This window comes from Astatotilapia calliptera, unplaced genomic scaffold (genome assembly GCF_900246225.1).
Source record: "Astatotilapia calliptera unplaced genomic scaffold, fAstCal1.2 U_scaffold_1, whole genome shotgun sequence".
In the NCBI taxonomy this organism is placed as follows: domain Eukaryota; kingdom Metazoa; phylum Chordata; class Actinopteri; order Cichliformes; family Cichlidae; genus Astatotilapia; species Astatotilapia calliptera.
This window is the reverse complement of record NW_020535618.1, coordinates 1,027,384-1,055,302: the sequence shown is the minus strand read 5'-3', so window position 1 is coordinate 1,055,302 and position 27,919 is coordinate 1,027,384. Positions and strand designations below refer to the sequence as shown.

Here is a 27,919-nt window from a genome sequence, read left to right as displayed (position 1 = left end):
TGTAGTGTTTACCTGTTTATCCTTTAATCTGCAAACAGCAACAGTTAGAAACTGTTTATATTTTATGTAAATATTTATATTGGTCCCAACGCTACCATGTAAACTTTGTGTTCCAGACCGATGAAGCTTTTTATGAACAGATATTATCTATTAACGTGAATTAAGAGGATACAAGGCTTTCATGTCTAATGCTAATTTGTCTTGTTGGCTTCAAACCACAGCAGCAGAAAGTTAAAAACGGCTATTTGCCTCCATCCAGGAGTGGAAAACAAAAGTAATTGATTAAACGGATACGTGACTTCTACATCAAATGCTCATTTATCGTCACAGCTTCAAACTGAAGGATTGAAAGCTTAGAAATCCATTTTTTCACAGTTCACGTTTAAAATGGTGTTTAAAACGATCAGTATCCATGGCGATCAATTAAACACAGAATTGTTTTTTGTCTCCTTAATGGCCGTGTGATTATTTTTAAGTTAAAAAGATGTTTCAAAGAAGAAAATCTAAAACTAAAAATAATTGTAAAATACAATGCTCTTTTAAATTGACAGTTTTATCTGTAACACGGCTGCATAAATAGGACTGAGCTAGAAAAAGCTGCAGGAAACCTGGAAAATCTAATACAAACGAATTCAACTCTATTTAAATTGAATCCTTCACCTCGCTGCACTTTGAAAATATGAATAAAAGATGCACCTTAGAGACAGCAGCTGCTGTAAAACTGCAATTTGTGGAGGCAGAAATCTACTTAAAGTCAGATAAAACTTTAATAACTAGTGTTTGTTTGCGTTTGGAGCTTCAAATGGACGTTAGCTCCTTCACTATGTTGTAAAAACACAGATTATGGAGGGAGACTTCACATTAAATCCCGGCAAAATTGCACCTAGGTCGATGTAAGGCCACGGCGTATCCTCTTCTCATTATTATAAACTTGATTTAAGGTGAAACTGCAGAGATACTAACCCTCCAAAAAGTCCCAGTTTAGCTTGATTGGGACATTTTTGCTGCTGAAGCACAGATGTGTCTCTGCCACCCACCCAAAAGCCAAAGTCGTCTGGTTCTAACTGTAAACACATTCTTCAGTTTTCCAGCCCCCCAAGGTCAAGTTTTTTCCTTTTTATTTTATTTATTTATTTTTTCCGGCTTAATCAAATCCACACAGACGCGGCATCTGTTATTAAAATCCAGCGACACAGAGTCTGAAAATGGAAAGCAGATTATAAGTTTATGTTAGGGAGTGAAGAACGCCCTCTGATAATCTACAATCTGAAATATTTACAGGTGCTTCTTGCCCATGTTTAATTTTGAACACACACAGATGCTATCCTCTGCATGTGTGTGTGTGTTGGGGGCTATTTTAGAGCGGCGCTGCACCGCCGACATTCCTCTGATTTTCTGCATTCCTGCGTTCATTCACAGCGAGAGACGCTCAGAGAAGAGCGAGCGAGAGATGGAGAGGGCTGATTCAGACCTCGCTTTGTCTAAGTTGGCGGCGTAGGTGTTTCCAGCATCTCTGCGGTTCAAAAGACGGCCTCGGGTTTATCTGCAGCTCTTTGATGATGTGGACTCGGCTCCAGCCGTTTGGTCGTCTTTCTGACCGCAGGGTCGACCCAGAAACCCACAAACATCCGTGGGAACTCCTCTAGCTCTTACTGCGCTGGCATCATGAGTGCAGACACTGGTTGCAGGCTAATATGAATTCGGCTGGCTCACATTAATACTGTGGAGATGATTGTGAAGATAATTGGGGCATTGCGAATGATTAGACCACGTAGACCGAGGAAGGCCAACGTTTTCCCCCACATGCCAAACTAAGTTAGATACAGTAAGTGAACGGTCACACACTGAAGAGCTAAATTAAAAAACAAACAAAACATGACACATTTGCTGAAATATGCCATGACCATGCTGGGCAGCGTAGTGTTGCAGTGGTTAACACTGGAACCTCACAGTCCCTGTGTTAGCTTTGTGATAGACAGTAAATAATGGGCTTTACGTCATATATAAAACTGTAAATATGTCTTGTCTATATTTGTTTTAGTATAAGACCAGCTGTTAGTTTGGTATTTGTTGTGTTACCCATCTCTAGAGCTCCAGTTTGTTGTCTGGCTTATTTAGTCTTGAGTCTTACTTTTTACTGTGGAAGTCGTATCCATCAGCCTCTTTAATCAAGTAGAAATAAAATCCATAGCCGGCCGCAGTAGTCCTCAGTGTGTCCTGATCTTTTCCAGTTGTTGGAAATGGTCTTTGTGTGGTTTGTTTTGTCTGTGCAGATTTGAAGTCATTAGCTTTGTTCTCGTCCCATGCTTTAGGGACATATACAATATAAATGTCTTCTGCTTTTGTTTTTCTGTGCTGATGCTGAACTTCTAGCTGCGCGTGTTTATTTTAGCTGATTTCCGCTGAGGAAGGATACGGTCAGATTAACCAGGTTTTTTTGGCCCTTGGGTAAAAACTGCTATTGCAGCCAGAGCTCCTGTGGCGTTTGAAGTGGTTTGTGGAGAAGTTAAAGCTTTTTAAAAAGGTTTTTCACATGGAGAGTCTTTATTCTTTATGACGCGCAACCTCACCATTACCTGATCAGACGGATCAGGTAATGATCTGACAGACTTATTTTATGGTATTTGCAAATAATCAAATCACCAGCGTGCAGCAAAGTGGGGCTTTGGGAGCTCGGTTGGTAAATCCAATTAGTTTGGCCTACAAAGCTCCATTTGGCTCTGTTGTTGTTCCAAAACGGGAGGGTTACAGTCTGTGATGGTTTCTCTTTTTATCTTACATCAGATGAAGAGGAAGTTGGACCATGGTCCAGACGGCCGGCCGTTCCCTTCGGGGAAGAAGCACTGCAAAGGCAACGGATACCTCAGGTACCACATTTGATTTCTTAACGTCAGAACGAATCTTTTCACAAAACTGTTGAACTAAACTAGGAATACTTGGAACAACATGCTAATGTGCTCTAATAACATGAAGTGAACAAAGATCCTGTCACCGATTTACCTGCTTTGCACCAAAATGGCGCCCAGGCTGGAGCTAGTTTCACATGCAAACAAACACCACGTTTAAAACTGGTCGTCGATGTAACTGAACCGCCATAAATGTTAATCATCCGTCTGGTTTACACCCAGGACCCGTCGCTTCAGTTGCTCCTTCAAGGTTTTAATGAGTTGGACCCGTAACACGCCCATCTTACATTATTACTATTATTATTTGCCTGCTGCTGCACATTGCCCAATATAGTTGTTTTCGTTGCCAAATCACTGATAGCGTGTGATGCTGTGTGCATGACCCTTAAAACAGCACCCCACAGCAACACAAAATTCAAAGAGTTTTTTTCTTCTCTTTATTTATTTTTTTGTGCATTCTTTTTTGCTACAAAGCTGATTTTGTGCATTTTTTGCCCCTTCCCAAAAGCCCACACCCGCTTGGTTTTTAGCTCAGCTCTAGCAAACATGACGAAAAGACGAAATCTACCTGAAGCAAACCAAACTCACAAGGTTTGTGTAGGTGAACCTGGGGAATGATTATTGGTTGCCTTGGGCTTCCTGTATCACACTGATAGCACGGCGTCTCCTATCCATTCTGCTTTTGGCAGCGTGCAACAGTTGGCTGCTAACTCAGTTCTCCATTGCTCCCCCGGGCTTCTAGTTGCTCTCATCTGCACCTGCAGACATCCTGCAGCAGAGACGAACCAGCAAGACAGGGTTTACATTCAGAAACACCCCGTCGACTAGACCCGACACTCTGACTGGCGTCTATCTTCCCTGTGTTGGTTTTGATTGGTGATTCTGTCCATGCAGATTTTGTGACACAGTGTCCAGAGAAGTTAAAGTCATCGCTCTCCTAACATTTATGAATATAGCAGCCACAGTGGATTTGATCCAGGAATCCTTTGTATCGAATTTTAATAGCGAATTAGTGATTTAATTCGAATGTTAAATGGTTAAATTAGATCAGCTTTACCAGTTCAGAGCATAAACCAAAAGGATAAAAGAAAGGTGTAACATGCATGGATGGATGTTTTATGGGTTTACGATGGTAAACAGTCACATTTCTGCTGTACTGCTCCTGCATCTCTCTGCAGTCCATCCAGTCTGGTTCAGGCCACGCCCACCACATTCGGTGACCTACGACTGGCTAACGGACATTCAGCTCAGCGACGACGCGTCACCTCTGGTCCGCCACCCTCCGGCCTGCAGGACTGGCTCCACACCTTCCAGGTCAGCACACGTTCAATCATGTTCTCTCAGATAATCCAGAGACTATATTTACACAAAATCCAACAAAGAACTTTTAATTAGCAAAATTTCAGTGCACAGATTATATGCACGTCCGAGCAGAGAGACACTGGTCCTGGTTCTTCAAGGACAGCAGCTAAACTGCAGCTTTTCTTGATTTTTGGTAAAGTGTGGTGTATCTTCCGCTCGCTACACAAACACAGTGGCAGAGTGCTGCTGCCTCCAAGCTGTTCTTATGTAACTAAAAAAACATACAAGTACAGACACACAAAGAGATGGGAGACATTTAAATGGAGGGAATAAAAACATGATCTCTTTGGAGAGACAGTTCAAACCAGTTTAGAGATAAGGGAATAAAAACAAAAAGTAAAAGATGACACACCCTGAAATGCACACAGAAGAGGAGAAATATAACAATTACAGTAAATACACAGGAAAACAAAGCGGTACAAAAATGTTAACACTTTATATGGAGGCACTTTAGTGGCAACAGTAAATGTAAATCTTTGTCTCTTCATCCTGTGCTAATGTTTCCCCTCCCTGCCTTTTCACACAGATGTGGAGCGGCCCTGAGCGGCTGCTGGCTCTGGACGAGCTGATCAACAGGTGTGAGACCAGCCAGGTGAAGCACATGATGCAGGTCATTGAGCCTCAGTTCCAGAGAGACTTTATATCACTTCTGCCCAAAGAGGTACAGCACAAAAGCAGTCCGCTCTGCTGTCTGAGAGATGTGGCCCCGTTGATGAGCAGTGCGCTTCAAATATTGTGTTTTATCACCGTGTTTGCAGCTAGCCCTGTACGTGCTCACCTTCCTGGCTCCCAGAGACCTGCTGCAGGCCGCTCAGACCTGCAGGAACTGGAGGACCCTGGCTGAAGACAACCTGCTGTGGAGGGAGAAATGCCGCGAGGAAGGTAATGACGATCGTCACGTTTTATTCAGTAAGACTTAACTTACGATTGAGCTCTTAAGAGACTAAGAGAAACCTTTTGCGTGGTCTGTGATCCAGAGATATTCACTTCACTGTGGTTGATTTAAAAAATGAACAAACTCCAAATTAAGAGCCTTGCATTAGATAAATGTGTATTGTCTGCTTGGTTAACGAAGCAGTTAATGTTCCTTGGAGAGATGATCATCTCAGCTATAATTAAATCATAAAAAAATGACTGGAAGTTTGACCATGAGAGGACCTCAGCAGCTTTAGCAAATCAAATTTAAAAAAATGCAGAAAAGGCGCCTCAATATTTAAATGATTCAACCAAAAGCAAAACGAAGTAGATGGCAGTTTATTTCGAGGTTGAGGGTGGTAATTACATTTAAAAGCCCAGGACAGCAGCACATTGTTATATTAATTTCCTTCTGTTTTCTGTTGCGAGTGTGAGTTTTATCAGGTAGCACCTGAAGGCTGCAGGTGTTTTTCCACTGTTTTCACAGGGGAATATGGAAACCAGAATACAAATAGAGAGACGGGAACTTGCTGGATGTATGGTGCTTTCTAACCTGAGTGAAACATGCAAATACAGCCACACACAGTCACTGCACCTTCATTCAGCGCAATGCAGTGGCTGTGTGTGTGTGCGTGTGTGTGCGTGCGTGTGTGTGTGTGTGTGCGTGCGTGTGTGTGCGCGTGTGCGTGCGTGTGTGTGTGTGTGTGTGTGTGTGTGTGTGTGTGTGTGTGTGTGTGTGTGTGTGTGTGCGCCTGCCTGGGAATTCTGCCAGTCAGCCGAGATTCACTGCCTGCGCTCAGCAGCCATACCAATGAGGCTACCTAACGTTAGCGCCACACCGCAGCCATACTAATGAAGCCGATGCTGACTGCAGCTCACCAGCTTCACAAATAAGGCTAATTATCAGCTCCCCTGCCATACTGCCGGGATCGGTGTCGACGTTAGCAAGAACTCAGCAAGAATATAAATGCAGCTAACCTTCATTAACCACACTCATCTTACATACTAATGAATGTTGGCTTAAAGTTGGTCTACTTTAGTAAAGTCACAGTAGATGCTATTCCACTACACTACAGTGAACTTCAGGTATGGTGATGAAACGTAATCTCGCAGTAGAAACATTCCTGGATAGAAAAAAACACAATGAAGCATCATCGGTCATGGACTGGCCTCCCAAATATTGACTCTGAAGTTCATTAGAAATCTGTTTTTGTCTTATGATCTTTATTTAAATCTGCTCATCAGATTTGCTATTTTCCTCCCAAAAGGTGTGGCAACAACAAAAAAACAGGTTGATGGAGTGTTTTCATCACTGCGCCATGCAGGTGGGCGACATGGACACCTGAGTTAGTGAATGTGATAACTTAACCTAGGATTTTTTAATTAATATGCGCATCTGCGAGGAGACGGGAGAGACTGAACGCCCCATTTTTGAAATATATCCTCTTCTTTTACCCCCTCCCCTCTGCAGGTATATCAGAGTGCACGTCATCTCGTCACAGGCGATCAAGTGCTGCAGTCAGTGAGTGGAAATCGACCTACATTAGACAGCATCGCATAGAGACCAACTGGAGGAAGGGGGACACACGGGAACCCATGGTAACGCACACACCGCCTCGGTTCAACAGCATCGGTCTGAGATGTAAATGTGAACTGATTGTCTTTAAATGTCTTTGCAGGTGTTAAAAGGCCACGATGATCATGTGATCACGTGCCTGCAGTTCAGCGGCGACCTGATTGTCAGCGGCTCAGACGACAACACGCTCAAAGTGTGGTCCGCCATCACCGGCAAGGTAGGACGCAACAGCAGAGACGGACGTATCGATTATGGGAACGATTGTTTTCTTTTGCTTCGACCACACGATCACATGCGTGTGTGTGTGATTGTTTGTGTCGCCTAGCAAACAAAGTGTGCGCTTTTATTTTGGAACACTGTGAAATTTCTAGAAGCGATGCTTTTATTATGAAATTCACACATTAAAGTACATACAGTGTGAATATTTCTGCAGCTCCTTTTACTCTGCAGGGCTGCAGGAGCTGTTTCACTAAAAAAAGTGAGGCTTTTATTTTTGCAAGTCAAATTCGGTACAAATATGACTTTTATTTTGTAGTACTTCACAATAAAGCCTATCAGATAAATGATTTAGCACCAACCTAAAAATAAACAAACCATATAGACTTTGACAAAATTAAGATTAAGAAACTGCCATGAAATCTTCTGTAAAGATGATCTAAATATTGCATAATCCATGAGCCCAAGTTCATCGAGCAAGAACAAGGATTTATATCTTCATACCCTGGGCAGCATTATTATTGAGATCTGATAATGCTGTTGCACACCATTATCAGATCTCAATGTTTCCTTCTTTGGAGTCAGAGTGGTATGATTTGGACCGATAATTGAACTGGGACGAGAAATGAAGGGTTTTGCTTCAGGAGCCAACTTGGTGTCTGCACCTCCATCAGGGGAATACAGGAAGGCGATGTGTATCTTTAATCTGTTAAAAACTAACAGAAACACTATAATGTGACATCCCTGCTCTACAGGATGTGAGGAGAGTGATGTGGAGTGCTTTTGTGTCTGACATAAACATGTGAAACCAGTTCAGACTAAAGAGTGAAACGCTCCTGCGAACGCCTTCAGACTGGTGAGCAAAGCACATGGAAGAGCTGCAGGTAGATGCAGGTGTGGCTGGTTGAGCGAAAGATGAATGAGTGAATCTTTTGTCCTGGGCAGGTACTTGTGTAGGAGGCTGTCATCAGGAGGAAGTTAGTTACCTGTAGATCAAGTTAGCAACCGGGCGCTCATTCACATGTTTTCATACAGAGGAAGAAACACAGAGCAATTAAAGCAATGAGTAACTCCCTGGATTTGATCCAGAATGGCTGCTGAGTTGCTAGACTTGCTTCTAGAAGGACTTTCGAGTCCACAGCAGGTGCTCGAGTTCATGGACAAATTTCACTTCAGCCTGGAAATGTGAACATCGGGGTGCGACGAGAGGAAACTGTCAGTCTGTGGGCTTAATCGTCTGGAAGTCAAACATATGTTTACCACATTTCAAGCTCCGATTTCAAAGAATCAGAGCTCAAATATGTTTGGATTTAAATTTGAAGCTATCGAGTGTTTAATCAAGGTGACCTTGAGAATCGTCAGTAAAAGACATTATCATGAAACAATGGGACGCTCCTGCGTGCGAGCTGCACTCAGCTTCAGATTTGACCTGAATAAGATTTTAATATGTAGGCCAGCGTGACCTAATAGGACAGTGAGAAGCTCAGAGTGGCTAAACGGACTAAACACAGGCGGAACAGTCGTGTCAGTCGGGGTGTGTCGCTGGGAAGCTATTTGTGTACACACACACAGACACAGACATACACCACCCGAGGCATCTCTGTTTGAATACTCACTTTTGTGTTAAAGGTGTAGAGAAAGTGTCTGTTTCTGTTGGCGTGTTTTTGTAAACCTTCCTGTTTAACACCCGCAGACTGTTAAACACACAATATGCAATCAGAGTGGATTCAGAAAGGTGACAGGCTCTCGTTTACCTTATTTCAGACCATGAAAAGCTCCTTAAATAAACAGGGAACATTGCTGGAATATAAATCCCTCCTTTGTCCTCAGAGAAAAGATGCCCGGACTCATCTTAAGCCAGCTAAGCTTTTGCCATTGTTGCAGATTCTCGGTCTACCCGCTGCACCAAGACGAGGATAATGTAACGTTGACATAAAGCGCAGCCCTCTCTGCAGAAGCCAAGAAGCTGTCTGATTGCAAGTGCACGTCCGTGCTGCAACTGATCATCTTAATTTAACTCTGCAAAATGTTCTGCAAGAGGAGGTTGTTTTACACCAAATAACAGTTTTATGGGTCCCTGCAGGTCCTTCTAAAATAGTTTAAAACCCTCCAAAAGTAACCATGAGCAGGATGCCAAAGACATCTTAGATTGTGCTGAAGAGATTTCAGCTGAAGTTAAACTAAGGCCGGGCTCATGTAATACCAATTTGCTTCAGTCTTGTGCTCTTGATTTCCTGGTTTCAGTGTTTTTACTGTTTGCTCATCTTGTTTTATAAGGAAAGTCCACTTTAAGAAAAGGAGAGTAATACCAGAAGAACAATCCTGAACATGTTTCAGGCTTAAAACACCAGCAGACTGTTGTGATTCCTTCACCTTCACCTCCTCCGTCCTCTTTGCTCTGGTGACGCTGTGTTCCCAAGCCAGCTGAGAGCTTGTGTCCTCCTAACGAGGTGCCCAGGAGGCATCCACACCCCATCCTGAACCACCTCAGGGTTCCTGTCAGTGTGGAGGACGCCCTTGAGTAACCGAGCTCCTCAACTCTTTTCCCCTTAAGATGGTATTAGACCAACTCCCTTGTACGCTTAATGATGAGTTCTGTCACCTGTACATGAATTTGAAAAACTTACAGAAGTCCTGTCGCCTTCTTTTTAAGCTCGTTAGACTACTGTGACCATATGACCAAGAATCTACACGGACGAACAGGTTCTGTTTTTTTTGTTCCGAGGACAGCTGTGTAGGCAGCGACCACGCTCACCTGTTGTTATGAAGTATGACAGAAACTACTCGGTTCAGAAAAGAGAAACAAAGCTAAATCCTTGTAAGCATCAAAGGTGGAAAGAGTTAAGCCTCAGCAAACCCGCTGCGTGGGACACTGCATGGCACGGTGACGTCACACGGTCACATCCATTTATCACTGCTGTTAGCCGCAGCAGCATTCTGCAGACCGACGGGTGTCGCCACTCAGACAAACCTCCACATCATGAGAATTTGAGCAGTTTCCACAGAGTTTCATCTTTTTCACACTGTTGCCGCATGTCCGTCTGTGTAATGTGTGAGCTCCTGGTGCATTGTTAAAACTGCAGTTAAACCCACACGATGGTACACTCACGTCTTTAACCGAGCTGCAGCATCAAAACACACAAAGTTGTAAAATGTGAGACACGCAGGACTGCGGCGGCTCACGACAGCACATGTGACGTCATTTTGGAAAATGATAAATGGTCTGGCTCTTATGCAGCACTCAAAGCTCTCCATGCAACAGGCGTTTTTCTCTACGCCAGAGTGCTTTGTGTCTGACATTCACACATGAGCTGCTCTACATGTGGCTCAGGCGGTAGAGCCACAGTTTGACATTAACTCTGTCGTGAGGTGCCGTTTACCATGGCTCGTTTCACGAGTCTCTACCCCGCCTCTAAGGGAGAGACCGGTCACCCTTCAGAGGAAGCTCATCTCTGCTGACCCGTGTCATAACAGGAACACAATCACACTCTGTGATGAAGCTCCAGTGTGTGTTTGCGTTCAGGGTTTGAAGAATTCCTGTCATTCATGAAATTCTGTCCTGTAAACCAACCAGCGCCTCTTACTCCAGCAACAATGCATGATGGGATACAATGCGAGGATAGTGACCCTTGGTTGTACATTACTCGCAGTGAGGCATTGTGGGATACCTTGAGTGTACTATATAAACCACAGTAACCCTCGCAGGACTCAGTATGTGGTGAGAGATCGCAGACTCAGGTCGTTCATCTGGTTTCGGTTAAACATTCTTTAATCCGCCACACCTGCTCGCTCATCCGCCTAGACCTGCCTGTGTGTGTGAAGTCATTTTGTTCCCTGCAGAAAGAAAAACACACACACCCTCACGATGTTTTAGTCTGCGGGGGTGATGAGGCGTGTGCGCCGCCGCGTACGAGCCGCTGACAGTCGTGTAGTAACAGCGAGCGCTCGTGTCGACGCCCGCAGTGTCTTCCTCCGTGTCCGCAACAGTAGCCAAGGCAAAGTTTTGCCACTGTTACCATGGCAACTATCGCTACAACACCCTCAAGGTGAAACTGCATTTGTCTCTCAAGGCTGTCCATGAAAGTGGAATAAACATTGACTCACACGCGTTCGCAAACAATGAGAGAGACGTTTAATGTTCGCTGTGTTTGTGCAAACTGCAGGCTTTGATTGCGTTTAATTAATTTGATCCAAGCAGGAAAAACCCAGAATAACAGCTTTCATTGGCCCAGAGCACCAGGTTATTTCTTTATTCCTTTATCTTAAGTGAATGAGGAAGAACGTGTTGGCTTTTCTTCGACCTCGACTGTTCCAAATGCAAACTCTAATATTTGAGCTTGAAGTGCAGTAAAAATGCAACTTTATCTGTAATCACTGGTCTTCATGTCGCATTCATGTCTGAACGTTTTCATGCGTTTTATCATTTAAATTAAAAGCAAAGTTTAAATTCAATCATAACACTGTTTAATCATCATGTATCCTTCTTTTGTTCTCCCTCAGTGTCTGCGGACGTTGACGGGTCACACCGGTGGGGTGTGGTGCAGTCAGATGGCGGCTACCACGGTGATCAGCGGCTCCACAGACCGGACGCTGCGCGTGTGGGACGCCGAAAGCGGCGAGTGCGTGCACACGCTTTACGGACACACGTCCACCGTGCGCTGCATGCATCTCAACGGCAACCGGTAACAGACTCACACACACACACACACACACACACACACACACACACACACACACACACACACACACACAAATTAATGTTACACATGAACTCATAGAACTGCGTCAGCGCAGCTTTAACAGAGATACAAACACACACCTCTGGTTCACCTTGACCTGATTGGCTGTCACTGCAGCGATGTAATGCCTCTCTCTCTCTCTCTTTTTCTCAGGGTGGTGTCGGGCTCTCGGGACACCACGCTGCGCGTGTGGGACGTGTCGACTGGCCGCTGTGAGCACGTCCTGACTGGCCACTTGGCGGCGGTGCGCTGCGTTCAGTACGACGGGCGCCGCGTGGTGTCGGGCGGCTACGACTACATGGTGAAGGTGTGGGACCCCGAGACAGAGGTGTGCCTGCACACGCTGCAGGGACACACCAACAGAGTGTACTCGCTGCAGGTAAACACAGAGCAGGAGTCTTTAAACTGAGCTCTACATGAGGCGGTTTAGCATCTTTGAGCTCCTTGTTTTGGTTTTGACTCCACCTCTCCCACCCCTCTCTGCAGTTTGACGGCGTGTTCGTGGTGAGCGGCTCGTTGGACACTTCAATCAAAGTGTGGGACCCAGAGACAGGTAGACCTCACCGACTCTGTTTTCTCACTGTGAACCTGGAGTTATTTAATGAGTTTATTTCTGTATTCAGACACTAGGGGGCAGTAACTCTGGATGACAGGCTGAGTTTATCATTATTACTATAGATTTATTTTGCTTTACATATAACGCATAGGAACATAACTGAAACACGACCGCCTCTTTCTCTGTGATAAATGAAGAAAAAAAACAAATATGGTTGATTTTTAATGGTTTGTGGCAAATAATGCGTGCAGAAAGCTGCTGCAATCACCTCTTTTCACTTTTATCTAACTTAAACAGAATAAATACAGTGATGCTCAGAGCGCCCCCTGTTGGTGGTAACCTGCTGTAATCATATAAAAATGAAACGCATGGGTGCCAGTCTAAGCTAAACGAGTGTCTCTTGTTCAGGTGGGTGTGTCCACACGCTGACGGGCCACCAATCGCTGACCAGCGGCATGGAGCTTCGAGACAACATCCTGGTTTCCGGGAATGCCGACTCCACGGTGCGAGTGTGGGACATCCGGACAGGACAGTGTCTCCACACGCTGCAAGGTGAGAAGCTGGTAACGTCCCTTAGAGGGAATCTGTCCGCTTAAACAATGAGAGCAGCTTGAAGGTGAGGGTCGGCGTGGAACTTCTGCGCCAGATCGCTGACTCGGCAATAAAACAGGCTGACTCAAAAGTCCGCAACCCGCTGGGAGGAAGTGAGGAAACAGGGGGCATTGTAAAGGCTCTGAGATGACGTGAATAATCATGTTAAGGTCTGAGGCAGAAAGTGAACCTGATCTGTGGTCAGACTCGTGAGAAATAAAACAAACCACAGGGTGTTTGTTGCTACGAGTTCTGAGGATACTTTCATGCAAAGTCTGTGACGGCCTGTTTAGTCTTTTATGGTTGTGGATTTCACAGCGTTTGTTTTTCATCTGTTCAGCTCACATGTGCGGGCAATTCGAGCCACATGGATTTAGCCAGAAAGTACAGCTAAAGGGAATGTGAGTGGTTTCAAGGGTTTTTGGTGACTGGATGAAAAATTGGACTTGCTGCCAGTGGTATTGAACTTTATTTTCTGGGACTGTAAATGTCCATGTAATTTCTCTCTTTTTTTTCTTTTTGGAAATCTGTCCAGCAGTAAATATTTTAAGGAGCAAATATTTTAGAGCCAAAGAAGGAGGAAATGATTCAGTATGAGAATTTACAACTCAGTGAAATCAGGTTTTATATCAAGATGCACATGCTGACGCTCATATAAGAAAGGATGCATAAAGTGATACCGCTGAGAAGAAAGGCTGCTCATGTAAAGACAACTGGTTGAGGTCAAGGGTCACGGTGTAATGATGCGTACTTTTCAGGTCCCAACAAGCACCAGTCGGCGGTGACGTGCCTGCAGTTCTGTCGTGGCTTGGTCCTGTCCAGCTCTGACGATGGGACGGTCAAACTGTGGGACCTGCGGACCGGAGCTTGGCTGCGGGACGTGGTGGCGCTGCAGAGCCGAGGATCAGGTGAGGAATTCGCGCCACCTTAGGTCGCTAGGGAAAAATGTATTTTTCTGGCTGTTACTGAGTCAATTCATTTGCAAAGAGGTATGTGGTGCTTGCTTTTCTGTTTGTTTGTTTTTTGCTAGAAGGCTGCTGTGATTGCCATTCACTGAATTGTAGTGAAAGTTTGAAAATGCACAAACTGCAAACACAGGGGTTTCTTTCACTTTGAAGGCAGTCAGTCACTTTTTCCATCCTGCACAGCTGGAAACGTGCATGACAGCACAACGTTTAATTTGTAAGCAAGCAGCCTGTATCCCATTCGCACTGCACTTTTCACAATTTCACTCGTGATTGGTGAGTGGTTTGCCTTCCATGCAGATTACAGGTTACCGTGGCGGTCTGCTAGCAACTAAATCAGTCACAGTGTGGTGTTCGGTGTAGCTCATATACCTCTTTGGAACCAGTTTCACCCAATCTTGTCAGAAAGTACACGTTTCTATAGCAACCGGTGTTTCCCAGTCCAAAAAATATACAAATTAAAAATGAATAAATTCTCAACTTCATCATCATATAAAATGATACAAAGAAGATATTTTTAGTAACTGACTCAATTATATATTATGTGGTTTTTTGTAGTGTCAACATTTTAATGTGGAACTAACAAACAGATTAAATACATTCACATTTCAGTAGAAAAGACGCTAAATGAACTGTAATGGTGCAGGTAGATGCAGTATTCACTCTGTTATTAAATATTAAGAAAAGATATATAAGTACCTGAACTTTATTTATGTCCTCACCTGTTATCACATGTCTGTGGCTAAACCAATCACGTCTTTGATCCAGGTGGAGTCGTGTGGCGAATCAGAGCGTCCGACACTCGCCTGGTGTGCGCCGCCGGTAGCAGAAACGGCACTGAGGAGACCAAACTTCTCGTGCTGGACTTTGACCTGGACGAAAAGAAGAAAGAGACGGACTGAGGAGGAAGTGACATCATCAAACGCGGTTAAAGCCCAGATTTTTTTTTTTTTTTTAAAGGATTTGGGGGTCGGCTATTTTATTTCTTTTTTTTTAAAGAAAAGTAACAGAAACTCATCACACTTTGACTTTTTTGACCAAAGTCCTGACTGGATCTGACTCTTCTCGTCAGTCAAACTGATAGATGTGAATGTTACAGCTCGTCTCTGATTGGCTGGCAGAGGCGGGTGGATGAACCCAGTGTGGATAATTCAAACAGTGTGACGGATAAATCCACAAGGACAAAAAACATGGATGTAAATGGACAAAAAAGTGCATTTATTTCAATCAAAATGGCCCAGAGAGGACGGCTTGTAAGAGAAGTGTTGGATTTCTTGAATATATCCAATGAGAGGAAGAACGAGGGCAAACAATTTGTTTTTGTTTGTTTGTTTGTTTGTTTGTTTTGCTGCTGAACCAACAAGGAGGTCAAAGATGCTGTTTAACCAATGCAAATGTACCAAATCTTGGCAGCTGGAGAGACACGGGCAACTTTTAGAGGCAACAGCGATGAGTGATGTCACAGCATATAAACCAAACCTCACATTTAGTCAGTATTTTTTTTAAACCATCACATTGTTTCACATTTATTCTCAGCAGCTGAGCCAAATTCTTCATCTCTGTTGCCTCTAAACAGCGTGTTTTGATCCTGCGGTAGAGTTACATGCTTGGTGCTTGGGATTCGTTGGAAACGGTGAAATTCGGGAATTAAAGCTTCTTTTCCCATCATTAAAAAGAGGGAAGACTAAACCCTCGAAACATGTTGGCCACAGGCAGAGCCTCACATCTGCAATGGTTGTAACACTGGAAACTTTGTCAAGCTTTACAGAAACATTATTTTTAAAGAGAGAAAGGCGATTACTCTGGTTTACTGCACGCTAAATCACTCGCAGACGCACATGTCCAAATGATTTATGCCGCAGTTTTACTTGTAGTGCAACAACTTTCTGCCAAAAGCCTAAACATTTTCAAAGGGGTGGCACCGGCTGCTGCTCAGCTCTGGCATTAGCCTGTTTCTGTTGAGACACTGAAGTATTAAAGTGGGGAAAGCACAGGAGTTAACAGTTCAAAAGGTGGCTGACTTCCATTTAGCGCCTTCAGTTTCAGGGTTGTGGTTATTTACTTGCCGTCAGGGCTGGAGGGGGTGGGGGCTGCACACACGAGCTTTTGTAAGTACGGAGTTATTGTTGCTGTTAAACTCATTCTGTGTGTGAGAGAGGCCTTTTTTCTGCTCAGTATTAATGAGAGAGTCTTGAATGTTTTAAAAGCTTAGGCTTCGGTCACGCAGGCTTAGAGAGCAGTTGTTGATACTATGGAAACCTCTGGTTGCTAGGGGAAATTGCATATTCCCCTGACTGGTTGCTAAGTGATTGCTGACTGCTGCTAGGTACTATTTTATTATATGTATCATTTTTCTTCCTTCTGCACACCTGTCATTCATTCAGCTGTGCAGAGGTTATGAACCACTTACCTGTTGTGAAATTGATCACGAAGGCTGAGCTGCACCACCTTGTGACTGTGTTGCTAGCAAATTGTTGTGGTCACCCGTAGTTCGCTTGGAAGTTGCCAACTTGTCTGCAAACACTAGCCAACTGCTCCCCAACACAAAACAGAAAATTTGCTTCTTACTACGTACATTTCAAAAGGTTCAACTTTTATTTCGAAGGTGAACTATCTCTGTTTTCAGTTTGTGTTGTGCTTCTCAGTTTAACAGCTGCATAGTTGGTGATGTTTGCAGACAAGGCGACGCCTTCCTTGCAAACTACAGGCAGTTGCTAGAAACTACTCTCCAACGAGTCTGGGAATACACATTTTTCCATAGCGACCAGTAGTTGCCACGGAATCGCACACCACTCTCTAAGACCTGAATGACTGGGGCCTCTCCTGCCTTTACACATAGCTGCTAACATTAGCATTAACACAGTTTTTAAAATAAAGAAGAGAAAAGTGAAAACGACCCTTGAACACTTCACATGACCTCGGTGAACATTTTCTGCCTCCATGGATAAAATATTTTTATACCTAAGTAATTATGTGCTTTTACTTTAAGTCATATTACAGACATAAAATAAAACCTGTTTTGTTTCTCATTAGAGAACAAAGCAGGTTTTAAAGAGCCACATTTATGCTCTGAGTCTGCTCTCCACATTATGTTTTCCAGCCACCTTTTGATGTCTTTCTATGATTTATCAGATAATCAGCATTAAGTCTGATCAGTGGTTTGTGTATATTTTTTAGGACATTTTTCCACCCTGTATTTTGTATCATTTTTCCCTCTCACCTTCTTGTGCAGGACTAAGCTGATTGATGAGGAGATGTTTAGCAGCCTAGTGTTAGCTACAGTTTTTGTTGTTAAACTTTCCTCAGACTGTGTGTTTATGTAAAGTGCACAAAAACTCTTTCAGGTGCATCGACTTTATTGTTATTAGTTTGTACTTTCGTCACGACTTCACATTAGAAACTTGCATTGCACTACATTATATGTTCCATTACTTTTTTAATTTGTGTTTTTCCCCACTCACTGCCGCAGCACATGGGGTCACTCCGCATGTTTTTCTAAGCTTGTGAAATATTTAGAAAAATAAGATAAATAATTAAAAACAATTCCTCTTTACCGATATTAATCCGATAAGCTGCTGTTGCCAGGCAACAACCCAGGAGCAAGTTGCTCTATTGTTCATTTCCCCTGACAACAGGTGATACGTTTCAGGCAGGAGAGTTGACCTTTTTGCAGGTGTGAGGCTCTCTGACGATGTAATCATGTAAAATAATGTAAATACAAGAGGATGTACATATTCAGCTTTTTATAAGAACACAGCAGAGAAAATATTGTCGTGGATGGAAGGATGACTCTGAATCAATAAAGATGAGTTTTATAAAGTGCTGACTGCTTGTCTTTTGTGTTTTAAACATTGCTTTTGAAATGTGATGGGAGTTTTCTGCTGCTTTTCTTACAGCTCCTTTGACTTTTATTATGAAAAACTCAAACCAAAGTGACCCAGAAGAATTTGTAACTCAGTTTTATGGTAGTTGGATTTCACTCTTGATGCACACCTGTGTTGTATTAACACTGCAGGTTATGTGTCTGCAATTTACAGATGTCCTCTAAACGTTTCACCTGCAGCTGATCATAAAGAGGAGAGCACCAAATGTCCAAACATGAGTGAGCTGAAGGTGTCTGCCACTGAAACCAAATAATTTAAAAAACAAAAAACAAAAACCACTTTAAATGAGGCTGTGGTCAGAGTTTTAGTTAAGCACTTAGTAGTACTTCCTAAATACACGGGGAAACCCACTGATGTTGATGAATGTCCTCACAAAGACGGCCAAATGCCGTGTACACAGAGCTGCTTTGAGGTAAACTCTGGTTTACCAAAGTAAAAGAATGGCTCATACGACCTCAATGAAGTCGTCACTTGAAATTTACAGGTGAGCTGAATGCTGACAAGCACACATCGTTCTCTTCCTTCCTTCCTTGGTCATTTTAATGTTTGTTTACTGCAAACGCTCATATTCAACAAGAGGAAAAGAAACTGGCTAGAAGGGGGACAAGGAGAGGAGGGAGAGAAGGAAAGGAGGAAGGAAAAGATGGGGGAGGAGGGATGGAGGAAGGTAGGAAGGGAAAAAATGGGAGAGGGAAAAGGAAGGAAAAATGGAAGAGGAGGAAAAAAGGAGGAAGGAAAAGATGAAAGAAGAGAGTAAAAGGAAAAATATGAGAAAGGAAGGAGAAGAGACTGACAGATGGAAGTGAACGTAAAGCCACGTTGAACTTGGAAATGTAGCGAGCTCTAACGTCAGCTTGAGGTTTTTCGGACCAAATTCACTGGTACGAGACTGAATCTGATCTCCGTGGAGGAATGTAGAAACTGCGCTTCATTAAAGCAGCGGAAACCCAGACTTTAATGAGTCGAGTTTATTTTAGCAGCGTCTTGGAGTAGACTCTACTACACTCAGAATCCGTTTAAAGGAAGCTTATTTATTCTCAACCAGGATGAGACGAACTCTGACTTTGAATCTCTGTCTTCCCACACATCTCCTGTCTGAGCCTCGCACCGAGCTTTCTGCTTCAGTATGTGGGAGTTTGTAGGAGAGCAGATAATATTATGCAACCAGAACTGGCTGCAACACCCCGTACGAGGAAAACTGAAGCATGTAGGTGTTTTTTTTCCTTTTCTCTGAGCTTCATTGATAAAATTAATGATTTAAATCTAAGCTGTGCAGCAGGTCCGTGCTGCTGCTCATCAGTGCTCTGCACATGTGGATGGTTTTCTTCCTGCCTAATGCTCCGACATGAAAGAGTCAGATTTTATAGGCTTTCTATTTTTACAACCTGCTGGAAATGAAAGGTGCAGCGTGAAAGTGTGTGTAGAGTTTGATGTGTGTTTGTAGTAGCCTGATAACGTACCGCCAGCTGACACAACAACAGGCAGACGACTGCAAAATCCCAAGCAAAGAGAGCAAAACCAGCTGAAGAGTGAAAAAAATGAACCAGAAAGACCAAAGATGGGAAAGAAGAAAAGACGAAGGGAGGAAAGTGGCAGAGGGGAAGAGGAAACAGAAGAGGCAGAAATGGAAGGAAGGAAAACATTGATTAGGATACAAAAGAAAGATGAAGGAAAGAAAAACAATTCAAAGAGGAGAAACAAATGAAATATAGGGAAGGACAAGTGAGGAAGGAAATAAAGCAAAGAGAAAAACACATGAAGACAAGCTAAGTAAATGAAGGTGGAAGCAGGAATGATGGAAACACCGAAGACAAAGGAAAGTGGAATAAGATGAAGAAACAAAAGTACATTAATGTGAAGGATAAAAAGAAACAAAAGAAGAAAAATAAAGTAAATAAGGACAAAGAGGTTATAAAACAGAATAGGATGCAAAGTAAGGAAAAGGTAAATAAAAGAAAGCAAATGAAAAGCCGTGGAGGCTTCAGCTGAGACTGAAGAAGTCATCTATCCATCTTCTGCTTATCCACTCTGGAGTCAGAACACCAGCCCAACATAGTGCTATAATTTGTATCCAGATAATTAAAGTAACTAATTAATCGCCTTAAGACTGAATTCTGTGATATTTACATGACAAATTAAAGTTGGAGATCTACTAAAAGACAGAGTTAAACTCAGACTCCATCCTATGATTTAATGATTTATATTACAGGGGCCTGTTTTTCTGTCCCCAAAGGGTGACGACATAGAAACGTCCCCACTAAAATAGTAATACGGCTAAATGCACACACATGTACCCCTAGGAAAAAGTGTGTGTGTGTGTACCATGTTTACATACCTGTGTGGGGACCAAGAATTGGAAGTTTACCATACTTGTGGGGACCAACAGCCCTTATGGGCACAGAAAATAGGTTAGACCAGTGTTTCCCAACCTTTTGGAGCCACGGCACATATTTCACATTAGAAAAATCAAACAGCGCACCACCAAACAAAAATGTCTCAAAAAGCATTTTGATCATTTATCTTAGTAAAATAGGCTCAGTTTGTCCCCAGTATACCTTTTTTGCTTTCTTCTGACCACCACTCATGACGGCCTTCATGTGGGCTGGAATTTTCTCCAGGACCCAGACTGACTGCTTTTTCTCTTCAAATATTTATCTATTGCTATTACGTGCTGTGTTCTCACAGCATGACTATTATGTAATATCTTCTTCTGTTTGACAACCAACTTAATTAGAACAGGTGGTTGTACCGCCCTCTAGTGGAAGACAATGTAATTGTTCTGCCTGTTACTCACTGCGGTCACTTGGAGTACTAATCAGGTGGAACCAGATAATCTTCTACGGCACACCTGTGTGCCACGGCACCGTTTTTGGGAAGCACTGGGTTAGTGTTAGGATAAGCATCTAGGGAAGGATATGAAAACATGACTGTGTGTGTGTGTGTGTGTGTGTGTGTGTGTGTGCGCGCGCTGCATTTCCTACAAACCCTCACAGTTTAATGAGTCCCAGCCGGATGTTTTGATGTTGAATTTTACCGTCTGCGAGTCTGAGAGCTTTTCCCTGACTTTATTAGGTGTTTTAATCCCTCACACACACACACACACACACACACACACACACACACACACACACACACACACACACACATTCTCTTTTAATAGGAAGCTACAGATATCAGAGCAGGCTGCTGTGTGTGTGTGTGTGTGTGTGTGTGTGTGTGTGTGTGTGTGTGTGTGTGTGTGTGTGTAACCCATATTTTATTTTTGTAGCTTGCACTGAGGGCTGATTGATTATGTATGCTCTTCCTGCAGCACTGCGGTGTGTTTGTTGACCTTCTTGTAAGCGACACACACAGGGAAGCACGAACTGTAGCACGTTATAGGTGAATAACACCAGCGCAGTCTCTAATGCAGCTCAGGCAGCTTTGCAACTCAGCGCCATCACTGTTGTGAGGTGTTCCTGTTATTTTGTCCACCCCATCCTCATATAAAAATAGAGAGAGAGAGGATGGCATTTGTGCTTTCAGTGAGATGAAACAATAATAGCTTACAGACATGAACACACACGTGTATCTATGCTTGTGGACCTTCTGTGACATGATGCGTAATCCACACAGCTGTGAAGGTAAGTCATACCTTAAGAAAACAGTGATTTGAGGTTAAGGGGATTCCTCTGAAGTGGTGCAAAAGTGTGAAACAAGTCAGAAAGAAGTTGTTTAATGTTTGTGTACATGGACATGTCTGGGGATAAATGTATGCTCACCACCTCAATGAACTCAAGCAACAAGGAGCAAAAGTCCTTACTGATGCGAGACCAGTGAAGTCATACAGGAAACAATTACTTCAACTTATTTGTGTGTTTGTTTGCTGTTGTGAAACTGTAAGTAAAGAGTGGAAGGTGGATCTAGCTGAGAATCTGCACGTTTTCTGAGCAATGTCTTGTGATTGACATGTCATTAGCTAAAAACTATGAACTAGTTACCACTCTTTCCTGATGCCTGAGTGTAATATACAAAGAGAACCTAATATTTTGTTCAATATGACAACAAACCATTGAGCGGTGAACACATCAGAAAAATGCTTGCTTGATCTTGTCACATGGTCATTGGTCATTTTACCATACACTCCTTTTTGACTTGACCAGTAGTCTTTTCACAATCACAAGGGTATTTAGCAATGACCCTGGTGAAGGCCACAGGGGGAAATGTGTTGGTCACGCATTAAAACTGGTTCCTAATACTTTAAGTTTCACTGGAGTCTTCATGTCATTAGATCTTTGTCTTCGCCATGAACCTTGAAAGTTGTTCCAGAAAGGTTTGTTGCTATTTTAATGTAAAGAACATGGTTATTTCTGTTGCAGCAGCTGTTATAAATGCAAAAGTAAAATGCAAGATTCTTTTGAGTAATTAACTTTTTGCAGGAATATCTGTAATTATATGTGCAGACTCTGCTGACTGTTCAAAGCAATGCAGTGGCATTTATCTAGTTCTCATCCTGTTACAGCAACATCGATTACTGCCTATAAAAGCAATAAATAAATAAATAAAAGCAACCAGCATATGTCTGCTAACCTAACCCTGCTCTCCACATATGCTTTGATTAGGTCAGCAGCCTCTGCTGTTCTGACAGTTATTGTTACATGAGACGTTTCTGTCCAGTGTTCATTAAAGCTGGATTTTTAAAAATTATTTATATAGAAGAAGCAGTAAATAAAAATGGTTAAACACACAGTTTCACTCTCTAACTGCTCCTCTTCCTGGAGTGAAGCACAGCCTGATAACCTCCCTCTTCTTCCTGCTCTTAAACACAGCACCTCCTCTCTGTCCACGTGTTTCCTCGTTCCCTCCCCCTCAGATCTGCACTTTGAAGATGGGTGTAACCAACATGTGGTGACATGTAAGAGCTGACAGGCTCCATTCACTGCAGAAACATGTTGTTGAGATCAGAGCTCAGACTAGTTTCAGTTATAAGGAAGTGAAACTCACACAGTCACTGACACTGAGAGGAGAAATGGCGCAGAAAGGAGTTCAGCTGGACCGAGAAACCTTCTTTTGTTCCATCTGTTTGGATCTACTGAAGGATCCGGTGACTACAACCTGTGGACACAGCTACTGCAGGAACTGTATTAAAAGTTTCTGGGATGAAGAGGACAGGAAGGGAATCCACAGCTGCCCTCAGTGCAGGAAGACTTTCACACCGAGGCCTGTCCTGGAGAAAAACACCATGTTAGCAGCTTTAGTGGAGCAGCTGAAGAAGACTGGACTCCAAGCTGCTCCAGCTGATCACTGCTATGCTGGACCTGAAGATGTGGCCTGTGATGTCTGCACTGGGAGGAAGCTGAAAGCCATCAAGTCCTGTTTAGTCTGTCTGGCCTCTTACTGTGAGAAACACCTCCAACCTCACTATGATGCAGCTCCATTAAAGAAACACAAGCTGATGGCCCCCTCCAAGAAGCTCCAGGAGAACATCTGCTCTCGTCATGATGAGGTGATGAAGATTTTCTGTCGTACTGATCAGCAGAGTATCTGTTATCTCTGCACGATGGATGAACATAAAGGCCATGAAACAGTCCCAGCTGCAGCAGAAAGGACTGAGAAGCAGAAGGAGCTCGAGGTGAGACGACTAAACATCCAGCAGAGAATCCAGGAGCGAGAGAAAGATGTGAAGCTGCTTCAACAGGAGGTGGAGGCCATCAATGGCTCTGCTGATAAAGCAGTGGAGGACAGTGAGAAGATGTTCACTGAGCTGATCCGTCTCCTCCAGAAAAGAAGCTCTGATGTGAAGCAGCAGGTCAGATCCCAGCAGGAAACTGAAGTGAGTCGAGTCAAAGAGCTTCAGGAGAAGCTGGAGCAGGAGATCGCTGAGCTGAAGAGGAAAGACGGCGAGCTGGAGCAGCTCTCACACACAGAGGATCACAACCAGTTTCTACACAACTACCCCTCACTGTCAGCACTCAGTGAGTCTACACACTCATCCAGCATCAATATTCGTCCTCTGAGCTACTTTGAGGATGTGACAGCAGCTGTGTCAGAGACCAGAGATAAACTACAGGACATTCTGAGAGAGGAATGGACAAACATCTCACTGACAGTCACTGAAGTGGATGTTTTACTGTCACCAGCAGAGCCAAAGACCAGAGCTGGATTCTTAAAATATTCACAACAAATCACACTGGATCCAAACACAGCAAACAGACGTCTGTTATTATCTGAGGGGAACAGAAAAGTAACATTTATGAAGCAACAACAGTCTTATTCTGATCATCCAGACAGATTCACAGTATGGTGTCAGGTCCTGAGTAGAGAGAGTCTGACTGGACGTTGTTACTGGGAGGTGGAGTGGAGAGGAGGAGTAGTTCGTGTAGCAGTCGCATACAAGAATATCAGCAGAGCAGGGAGCTCAGATGAATGTGGATTTGGATTCAATGACAAATCTTGGGCATTATATTGTGGCACAAACAGATATATATTTGTGCACAACGATGTCCAAACTGACCTCTCAGGTCCTCGGTCCTCCAGAGTAGGAGTGTACCTGGATCACAGAGCAGGTATTCTGTCTTTCTACAGCGTCTCTGAAACCATGACTCTCCTCCACAGAGTCCAGACCACATTCACTCAGCCGCTCTATGCTGGACTTTGTCTTTGGTTAAATGGAGTCACTGCAGAGTTGATTAAAGTCAAACAGAGAAGACAGGTTCATGTTGATCCCTGACCATTATATGTACTTGTGTAGATTCTAAACGAGGCTTTACATTTTAGAAGCTGAGAAGTTCAGTGGTCCATTGATGTGTGAAAATAATATTGCACTGATTCAAACTGTACTTACATTTATATACCTTACATCAATATAAATCTGAATTTGTTCTTATGGCTGATAATCATGTGAGTTTAAATGATACTACTCTTCATATTCAGCATGTTTGACTCTGTATGACTGAATCACAGGGGTTAGAAGTTTGTAGGTCACGATGCAGGTCTCACACTATACGGCCCGATGCTCTAATGCGACCTGAGTGCTCACACTGTGCGTCCATAACATGAAGCCTATAACACAAAATCTGTCTCAGCACAGTGCAGTCCATCACCAGTGTTCGGTCCTCCAGCACCAGCTGGACTGGTTAAAACAGCAGAACACAGGATCCATCAGACAAGCGACTCAGAATGAGTTGGACAATGCTGCGGTCGAGGTACTGCAACTACATGACTTGGATGTGTGTGAAAAAGTACTCTGGAAATCTTCAGAGATACCTGACTCTTGAACGATGGGGGATTATGAAAATTATGATTATGAATTATTATTATTATTATTATTATGGATTATGAAAAGATTGTAGTGACTTAAATGTGCCTGATGGAGTTAGTAAAGGTGCCGCTGTGCCTCGAGCTGATGACAGCACCATAGAAACGGATGTGTTAGTGGAGGAGGTTTGGACACACGTCTGCTTTAATGTGTTTTGCTATTAAAAGATGACAGAATGTTTTATTTACACTAATAGTTGTTAATAAATAGGATTTGCTGAATCAAATTATGTTCTGATATTGTTTTTGCATCATCGTTACATAACATCAATTTCCACATTGTACACATGCAGTTATAGTGATGACAGACACATTAGTAACGATGATGTGAGACACTTACTGACATGTACAGATGGATTTTCTAAGTATGCATGCAGGTGTCTTCAAACCAAGGCAGGAACATCTGTTGCATCTGCTTTTGAGGATGTTCTGAGTGAGGGACGTGTACCTGTTAAACTTCCAACAGATGAAGGCGAGGAGTTTAATAATAAACATTTGCATCAGCTGATGGTTCAGTTTAACATCACACATTTCTCTGCATAAAGCCAGATTGAACCAAGTGTTGTGGAGCATTTTAACAGAAGCTTTAAGGGCCGTATGTGAAAATACTTCACATCTGTTAACTTATGAAGACATGTAAACGTGGTCCAGGACCTTGTGCTGTCAAGGCCAAGCAGCCGGTGTAAAGAGGTTGGAGCCAAAAGCTGACTCAGTACATGTTTGTTTGATTTGAAGGAAAACTTTATTTATCGCACGGATCAGAAAGGCTGAGGTGAGACGTGGAGGAAATTCCACAGAGCAGGACTCACTGTAACAGAGGGAGAAGGTGAGTTATTTCTAGATGAGGTTAAAGGTGAGTACGATGTGAGGTGAGTGAAAGGAGATTTTGCCTCCTTGTATTACAGGCTGAAGCAAAGCTACAGAGACGGGAGTTTCTCTGGGTGTGTGGTGGAGTAAAGAGAAGAACAACATGTCTGACCTTTTCTTTTTTAGAGCAGAGGTGTGTTGTGGCAGGCAGGAGGGCAGGCAGGTGACTTTTCAGATTTACTCTGGGAAGCCGAGAGAAGAGCAGCAGCAGCAAGCAGGTTTCCAGCAGGCAGTGAACAGATGAAGAGGATCAGCATCAAAATACCCCCTCAGAGGTGAACAAAGATAATCTTTGGAGGACATTTCTACCAGCTATTTTTGTGTGAACTGTCACGGCGGCGGATGGCCGGTACTGAATAGGACTCAGGTGCAGAAACCCAGAGCGGAGACAGTAGATGATTTAATAGTTTATTACGGTTAAGTGCAAGGGGAACAAAAAAAGGGAAACGTGGCAAAGACAGAAAATGACGAGACGTGGAGCCTTGGTGTGGCGTGCCCAGGGGAACGTGGCTAGGGCGAGGGAACGAGGCCTGAGAAGTGGAACGGAGCTGAGTGGGGAACAGTCACACTGAGGGGAGAGGATATAGGAGTTAGGCAGGTAGTGAAGGCAGCTCAGAAGTGGCCAGTATAAGAGCAGCAATTCTTACTTGCAGTTAGGGACCTGGAGTGTTTGAGAGGGGGATGATGAAGATCCAGGGGAGGCTGAGTGGCGTGGAAAGGCTGACCTGAGATCCGGGGCTCCAGATGGAGTGTGATGGCAGGAGGGCAGGCAGGTGAGGCACAGAGGGATTTCCAAAATGATCACTAGGTATCCCGAGTCCGGAGGTGGAGTGAGCCAGGGTGGGTACAGCAACTGTAGCACAAAAGAGTCTTTGTTAGTAAGATGAATCACAGCGAGAATTTGAAACACAAGACCTGTTACCAACATGAGTTGATGACGAACTGGCAGTGAGTGAACATCGATGTGTGGTTTAAATCCCTCTGGCTTGATAGCCTGCAATAGGCTCCAGGTGTGCAGGAGCTGGAGTTGGCCCTGCCCAGGGGCGGATCCCAGGTCAGTTCAGGAGCCTAATGGAAACTCCAGCCACCCACCGTAGACCATGACATGAAGCTAACTGAACGGATTGTGCTACAGGTATGTAATAATAAAATAATATTATTAGATGGGAATACAAACTTTATTTTTGATGGCCCATATCTATGGGACTGATTTGTGCTAATAACGCCCATTGTATGGACTGATAACAGCCGAAGCGGGTGAATGAAGTCACCCAGTAGCTAGCTGTGCCATTACCCAGCATACATCACTCCCTCCATATGCAATAAACGATACAAAAGTAACAGCCTATAATTAATGTATCTGCTGTATCTGCTGTTTCTCAGGTAGTTGTTTACATTATATAATTTATTGTGTTTTGTATAGGTCACTACAATGTGATTTTGGAAATGTATAAATATACGAACAACAGGCTCTTCCGCGGCAATCTCTTGTCGTCAATAAGCAACGTTTAGGGAGCTCTATAGTATTCAATGAGAGGACCCTGCACGTCAATTCCCGACGCCAGGGGGTACCCTGCGCGTCGATAAGTGAAGCAGAGGGAGCCTGACCATGCGTCACACGTTTGACGAGTTGGGAGTGAGAACGTGTTGATAACTCACAGGAAAACAACCAGGGGGGGAAACAGGTTGACATATGGAGGTATTACAGACAGACCAGTAACAGGCAGAAAAAGGGGAGGGGTTACCAGTCTCTGATGTATTCCAGAAAGAGGATTGATTTGAAGCAGACACTGTATTTAACCTTTTTAATATTGACAACACACAATATAAAAACACGAGTGATGAGTTACATGTACCACACCAGCATCAACAAAACCCTGTTAACATCTGTCCAAAAGATTCAAATGTAAAATGACTTTATTTGCAGATCTGGCAGGTTAAGAAACAGCACATCAATTACCTCTAAGCAGCAACAATGTAGACAAAAAGTGGAAACTAGAAAAAAAAAAGTTTTTAACCAAGTGTCCTTCAATCATTTCTGTCTGT

The 27,919-nt window shown here is 43.4% G+C and overlaps 2 protein-coding genes and 1 long non-coding RNA gene across 4 annotated transcripts in view; 2 read left to right on the top strand and 1 right to left on the bottom strand.

Annotated features, from left to right (window-relative positions):
- Positions 1-14,756, top strand: part of LOC113017146 (F-box/WD repeat-containing protein 7-like) — a 44,098-nt gene extending 29,342 nt beyond the window's left edge. For both annotated transcript variants that reach the window (XM_026160303.1, XM_026160304.1), the window contains 12 exons: positions 2,785-2,867; positions 4,085-4,220; positions 4,795-4,929; positions 5,027-5,150; positions 6,655-6,782; positions 6,863-6,976; positions 11,476-11,657; positions 11,868-12,093; positions 12,201-12,267; positions 12,679-12,822; positions 13,620-13,769; positions 14,595-14,756. In XM_026160303.1, coding sequence (XP_026016088.1) covers positions 2,785-2,867; positions 4,085-4,220; positions 4,795-4,929; positions 5,027-5,150; positions 6,655-6,782; positions 6,863-6,976; positions 11,476-11,657; positions 11,868-12,093; positions 12,201-12,267; positions 12,679-12,822; positions 13,620-13,769; positions 14,595-14,728 — 1,623 coding nt within the window. In that variant the 3' untranslated portion in view covers positions 14,729-14,756. The remainder of the gene's footprint in view (positions 1-2,784; positions 2,868-4,084; positions 4,221-4,794; positions 4,930-5,026; positions 5,151-6,654; positions 6,783-6,862; positions 6,977-11,475; positions 11,658-11,867; positions 12,094-12,200; positions 12,268-12,678; positions 12,823-13,619; positions 13,770-14,594) is intronic.
- Positions 14,757-22,561: 7,805 nt separating this feature from the next.
- Positions 22,562-24,695, top strand: LOC113017145 (tripartite motif-containing protein 16-like). Its single transcript, XM_026160301.1, has one exon. It carries the CDS (start codon positions 22,719-22,721, stop codon positions 24,417-24,419), a length of 1,701 nt encoding a protein of 566 aa, XP_026016086.1. The 5' UTR covers positions 22,562-22,718; the 3' UTR covers positions 24,420-24,695.
- A 1,572-nt stretch (positions 24,696-26,267) lies between these two features.
- Positions 26,268-26,977, bottom strand: LOC113017254 (uncharacterized). Its single transcript, XR_003271433.1, has 2 exons — positions 26,521-26,977; positions 26,268-26,441 (listed from the first exon to the last, which is right to left on the bottom strand). It is a non-coding gene; the product is annotated as an uncharacterized LOC113017254 (long non-coding RNA).
- Between the last annotated feature and the right edge of the window lie 942 nt (positions 26,978-27,919).